Here is a 6,261-nt window from a genome sequence, read left to right as displayed (position 1 = left end):
AGTGCAGGGCAGCACAGAAACATGAACTACAAAGAGCATTGATCCTTCCCCTTTTAGTGGCAACACCAGTATTACTCTGAGTGCGGGAAGAGGGAAAGGTGTGTGCCAGTAGTAACCAGGAAGCCTAAAATGCAGCATTTCTGAATCTTCTCTTCTCCCTCAACCCAAACCTGAAGGGCTAAACCAGTTTCCCTTCCACAAGGACCTGCAAAATTAACGGGAAATAATCTATGGTAGTTAATTAACATCCAGTTCCTAGGAACAGGTATTTCTGTGCTTTGTACCAGAAATTATTATGAAAATTGCAGGCTTGTCAATTTCACAGACTTTTTGTGTGTGTTTCTAATATCTATTTTATTTTTATTTTTTTTCTCTAAGCACTGTTGTGCTTTATCCCACATCAAAAGCAATCGGTGCCAGCTGGCCTGCAAGCATTATCAACTAGGGGTGACTGACATAAAGAGTGGAAGAGGAAGGAAAACATGAGGGAACAAATTGAACTTTCAGATGACTTAATTATTCATTAGTTTGATATTATTAACTATTAATAAGTAACTAACCACAAGAATCAGTCACCAGAAAGCCCCCCTGACACTGCTTCCAGAAGGGCTCTGGTGTGGCTGGTACCTTGCCTGACACACAGCAATATTTACCCACCAGCTTGAGCAATGCTGATCATGCCTAGCCTGCACTCTTGCCTTACAGGGCAGACTGAATTTTGACACTGACCCTGTTGCCAATCTATCCTGGTATGGAAGCCCTGGTCGTTAAATACTTTTCTATGAGCCTCCCACATCTACTTTTTAGGTCTCTGCTGTCTCATCTCAGCATCTTCACACCTTTGCTGGTATGAAGGACTTCAAATGAAAATAGTTTATTACTTCTTGTAATACTTCTGTGTCTTCCCACCATGTCACTGGTGGATTCCAAATGTATTTACTTTGTGTCCCTGGCCCTCCTTTGCCTCAATATGCAGCCTGTTGAGTTCGCTTCTGGTTTTTCTCTGTTTTACAGCGAGGCTTTCCTGCTGAAATACACTGCTGTAATACTATATTTATCATACGCCTTGGGGGATAAAGAGACCAAATCAGACCTTGTTAACCTCTAATTTCCTACACGTATGTTGCTTGATTTCATTAGGAAATGCAACATGAAACTGATAAGCTCAGTGGCTATGTTCTCACCACAAGTCACTGCAAGTATTTTAAAACTATGGCAAATAACCTGTGTTCTTCAGCCTCTCTTTCTCATTAATAAGCTCCGTGATCCTTTTGTCCACCCAAACACCTTAACAACCTCCAATCTGAATGCACCAAACCGTGTGAGCTGTGAGTATAAACTGGTAATGGTCTCCAGACTGCAGAGCACATGAAAAGCAATTTCCACGGATACAATTGGTTCACCAAACCCTAAGTAAGGGACCAGTGGGTCACTATAAAACTTGCAGCCTCCCAGTTCTTCTCTCCATGTCCTCCCCCAGTCAGTGCAAGCTCCAAGCCTGTAATTTGCAGGTTCCCTCACACCGGTTGCTGTGCAGAATAAATGTGGGCAGGGAGCAGTGGCGGAATTTGCAGCATGCTTGCCCGAGCTGCTCAGCAGGATCCCGGGATGCCACCTATCAAAAAACAGCTGGAGTCTGGGAGAGCAAGTTCAAAAGCACTCACTTTGAACTTCACCTACAAAAAATGAAGCATTCACTCATGGCTAAGAATGAGGATTTTTCTACATCAAAAGATAGCACGTTCTTCAGAATACTTCCTACAGAGCATGGGGGTGGTCAGCATAAATACAACTTTAAGACAATTTTCAGATATATTCCCAAATACTTTGCAAATGGCAAAATGAAAGGGTACAAATAAGTACCATTCCCTTCTCTTCTTTGTTCTGCCCCTGAAATACTTCTGAATATTGAAATGATGAAGGAACAGAAGAATGTAAAATGACAAGAATCCTGAGATTCAAAGTCACCAACAAACTGCCTGAAATAATTAGCTACAGTGATTTTAACAGAACAAATCCTGCCTTCCTCAAAATAGTGTGGTGCCTTTTTATTGCAAGTCTTCAGAAAATTAGGCAGATTCTTGTAAAAAAAGTGACTTAAAAGGCAGCCCTGAAACCAGCCCAATGAATACAGGCTGTTTCCTTCCATCTTTCCCCTTCCCATCTCACAGTGAACAAAAATTGTCTACCTCTCTGTAGCACAGATCTCCCTCAGGGAAAAGGAGGCTTGCATCAGTTCCTGAAAATAGTGGCATGGCAGTGCTGCTGAAATTGCTTCACATTTAGGTCAAATCTTGAAAAGAGCTTTAAAACACTATCAGATCTGAAGAGGTTTTAGGTGACAACATTGAATGTATGTTCCACACTGATAGAAGGCACTAATGAGATTAAGGAGAAGCCAATGATCTTAAGTCCTAGGAAAGCTAACTCTAAAATTTTATCTATGGTTATTGTACGAATAGAACAGCAGTATTGTGACAGCTGATAAAGAACAATGAACTTTCAAAGGAACAAAGGTGTCTAGGAGAAGCAATTAGCTCTACTTTAAGTGCTCCTTGGGTGGGTGATGGAGCAGAGGCAGAAAAAGGGAAAGCTGGAAAGTAATGTGTCAGTTGGACTCAGAGAAGAAATTTAATAATCAAAGGCATTGCATAATTCCTTATTTTTTTTTTTTAATGATTTTTTACTATGACAAATGTAAAATATGCCTTTCCCCATTTTCTTTGCTGACTTCTTGCTAATGCTAGTTTCGGTGTCCTTTTGCTGTGAATCACAAAGCACATTTTAAGATCTGTACACAGAGTAGTACGTTGGGCACTTGGAAACCAAGTAGACATTTCTTCACTTAACTGGCAGCCTGATAATGCTGACACAGGCCTTCATAAAACTGAAACAGATAAATATTGACTCTATAACTACTATTTTATCATTTTAAAACCATCTGTGATTTTACCCCAATATTTATTTTATTATAGATGCCTGTGAATATTCTACAGTCAGAAAGGAAGTTTTGTGACTTTTTTGAATGTTTGTTATATTTTTACTCTGACGAGGCATTAAAAAAGTGTCCATATTATTGCTCCTACAAACCAGGAGGGTGTTGTGAACTGCATAACGCACAAGAATTTGGTACTAGGAACTACTTAAATCAATGCATTTCAGTGGTGACTTGGTGACCATCTCCCTGCACAACTTGTGTAACCAGGTGTTTAGATCAGTTCTGTAAAGCTTATTTAGGTTTTCTTTGGACATTTATCCTTTTTTTTACCTGAGTGGCAGCTTGCCCTGTTAATAGCATACTGTAATTAAGGCTGCTGCTGTCCCCTAATAACACTGAAATAAAATTGCTGCTGTTATGAACATCCCCAGACAGAGGATTTCACAGAATCACAGAGTCATCTAGGTTGGAAGAGACCTCCAAGATCACCGAGTCCAACCTGTGACCTAACACTACCAAGTCCTCCACTAAACCATATCCCTAAGCTCTACATCTAAACGTCTTTTAAAGACCTCCAGGGATGGTGACTGAACCACTTCCCTGGGCAGCCCATCCCAGTGCCTAACCACCCTTTCGGTAAAGAAGTTCTTCCTAATATCCAACCTAAATTTTTTGCTGGACTTTGTTAAGGGCAATCACTCCTATTGCCCTAGTGGAACCGACAGGGTGAACGTGGCTCCTTTACCCTTGCCAGTAATCGCCTGCTCTTGAATTCAACTAAAAACCATGGCAGGCACCAGCTGTGTAGAGAGGTCAGGACGTTACATGAGGAAACCATTTCCTCAGCAGTTTTTATTTTATTTTATTTTATTTTATTTTTTATTTTGGTGACACAGCATCCCTGACATGACCACATTGTCTTGCACATCCCTCCTGTCCCTAAGTAGAAAACCTCTGCTTCTTTCACAAAAGGGAAAGGACTAAGCAGTTTTGCCTACTGAATGCAGATATATTCCAGCCTACAGCACTGCCCTTTCAGCTAAAATATCTAATTCTATTTATATTCCCTGATTATCTAACAGAATTCACTCTGACCTAAAGCAGAGATTATTTTTTTTACTGGGTATCCTCTTGCTGCGTGGCTCGGTGTGTGGAAGGAGGGGACATTTCTGCTCTCCCTTTAGACAATTAGAATACAGATTTTTTCCTATTTATAATTGATCTCAGTTCTGCTGCTCTTTTTAAAGGCAACTCATTGCTTGCTATCAGAAATATACAGTCCAAAAAGGTATTCTTGAATGTTTTATTTGGGAAGTGTAAAGGGTTTTAAAATAAACAAAATTAAATATTCAAATACATTTCATATTGCATGTGGTAGGAGTGGCTTCATACAATACAGTATGGATGAAGCAAATCCAGCAGTTAATTTCTTTAAGACATAGAGTGTAATAGCATAAACAGTCCTAGATCTGGTCTTATGTCATACATAGCACTGCCTGACCTTTTTGTTATCATTTAAATTCAGCTGACTTTATTATTTTATTTTGCTATATTGATTGTTCAAGTTAGAAAAATACAGTTAAAATCTACTGACTTTAGGACATACACTGCAAGACCCTAAGTACTGCAATCTCCGAGAATAAATGTACATTTATTTTTTGAGAAAATATGTAATTACCTGCAGATTAATCAATACAAAATGATCGTGCAACTAAATATGACAGCCTGAACTGAAATTTAAAGCTGCAGATCATGATTTTCCTACTCATACAGTGCTGCTTGAAATCTCTTGCACCTTTAAAAAAATATAATTAGCTTTAGATTTATCCCACAATAAATAACACCAGAACATACCTTGTTCTACCAACCTGAATTTTAAAAAAAGCAACAGAGGCCACCTCAGTGTTTTGAGTTTATGAGATCTTTCAGACACAAAGCCCTAACAGAGTTTCCCAGTCAAAAGGCATCAGGAAGGCTCATCGGTTATGGTGAACTTGGGCTTTAGCTTGACAGACCTCTTCCTTATGGTGCCTTTCGGGGATAATGGCATGGTGTCCATAATGCTCCTGTCCTCCTCCAGCTGCCTGGCAGTGCATGAAGGGGTGGGCACTTTCACTGTGTTGCCAAATTTAGAATAGTCCACAGAGTATCGCCCATCTTCCTCTGCCACTATGGGCACGAATCTTTGGCCCCAGAGGATTTCATCTGCCAGGTAGGAGGTTCTGGCTTGAGTGGTGATGCCAGTGGTCTCCACCACCCCTTCCAAGATGACGATGATCTCCAGATCCTCGTGGTGGTGCAGGTTCACAGGGGAGATGTCGTAGAGGGGGCTGTTCTTGTCTATCACGTGGTAGATGATGAGTGGGGAGACGAGGAAGATGCTGTTGCCCCCCACAGGGTTCTCCATCTGGATGTCGATCTGGTTGAGGGGCACCACCTCCCCCTCCAGGCTGGCCGTCTTCTTCACCACCTGCATGCGGATGGTGGCGCTGATGATCATGCTCTTCCGGAGGTCGCCCACCCTCAGCATGAAGCAGAGCTTGCCCTCCCGCAGGGCGATGACCGCGTGCTTGCTGAAGATGAGGGTCTCGGCACGGCGGTGGGCCTGCGAGGTCTTCATGAAAATGCAGCCCAGCATAATGGCATTGATCACCAGCCCCACGATGTTCTGCACAATCAGCACCAGGATGGCGGCCGGGCACTCCTCCGTCACCATGCGTCCCCCGAAGCCGATGGTCACCTGCACCTCGATGGAGAAGAGGAAGGCGGAGGTGAAGGAGTGGATGCTGGTCACGCAGGGCACGAAGCCGTCCGGGGGCCCCTCTGCCCCCCTGGCCGGGTCCCGCTGCAGCCGAGTGCTGTGGTCCAGGTCTCCGTGGGCAAAGGCGATGAGCCACCAGACCATGCCAAAGAGCAGCCAGCTGCAGAGGAAGGACATGGTGAAGATGAGCAGCGTGTGGGGCCACTTGAGGTCCACCAGCGTGGTGAAGACGTCCTGGAGGAACCTGCCCTGCTCGCGGATGTTCTTGTGGGCCACGTTGCAGGCGCCGTTCTTGCCCACGAAGCGTGCCCGCCGCTCCCGGGCTCGGTACCGGGCGTGCTCCGGCACATCCTCCGCCAGCCGGGTCAGCACGTACTCCTCGGGGATGATCCCCTTCCTCGACAGCATGGCTCCCCGCCGCCGCTCCGCCGCTCAGCGCCGCTCCATGCCCGCTGCCGCCGGGGGCGGGGGCCGAACGGGCTCACGGCGCCGCCGCAGCGGGGAGGGGACGGGGCCGCCAGGCGGCGCCCCGGAGGCCGCGACCGGTCGAGCCCGGCCCCAC

At 44.6% G+C, this 6,261-nt stretch overlaps 1 protein-coding gene across 1 annotated transcript; it reads right to left on the bottom strand.

Annotated features, from left to right (window-relative positions):
* Nucleotides 1–4,225: 4,225 nt before the first annotated feature.
* KCNJ11 (potassium inwardly rectifying channel subfamily J member 11) lies at nt 4,226–6,217 on the bottom strand. The gene has a single exon (XM_035328395.1). It carries the CDS (start codon nt 6,105–6,107, stop codon nt 4,905–4,907), a length of 1,203 nt encoding a protein of 400 aa, XP_035184286.1. The 5' UTR covers nt 6,108–6,217; the 3' UTR covers nt 4,226–4,904.
* Nucleotides 6,218–6,261: the final 44 nt, after the last annotated feature.

This window comes from Oxyura jamaicensis, chromosome 5, assembly GCF_011077185.1.
Source record: "Oxyura jamaicensis isolate SHBP4307 breed ruddy duck chromosome 5, BPBGC_Ojam_1.0, whole genome shotgun sequence".
NCBI classification, from domain to species: Eukaryota; Metazoa; Chordata; class Aves; order Anseriformes; family Anatidae; genus Oxyura; species Oxyura jamaicensis.
Note: the sequence above shows the minus strand (reverse complement) of the source record. Positions and strands in the feature narration are given on the sequence as shown.

What these genes read in the sequence shown, in the direction of transcription:
- KCNJ11 (XM_035328395.1), bottom strand. Translation starts at nt 6,107, where the DNA reads ATGCTGTCGAGGAAGGGGATCATCCCCGAGGAGTACGTGCTGACCCGG.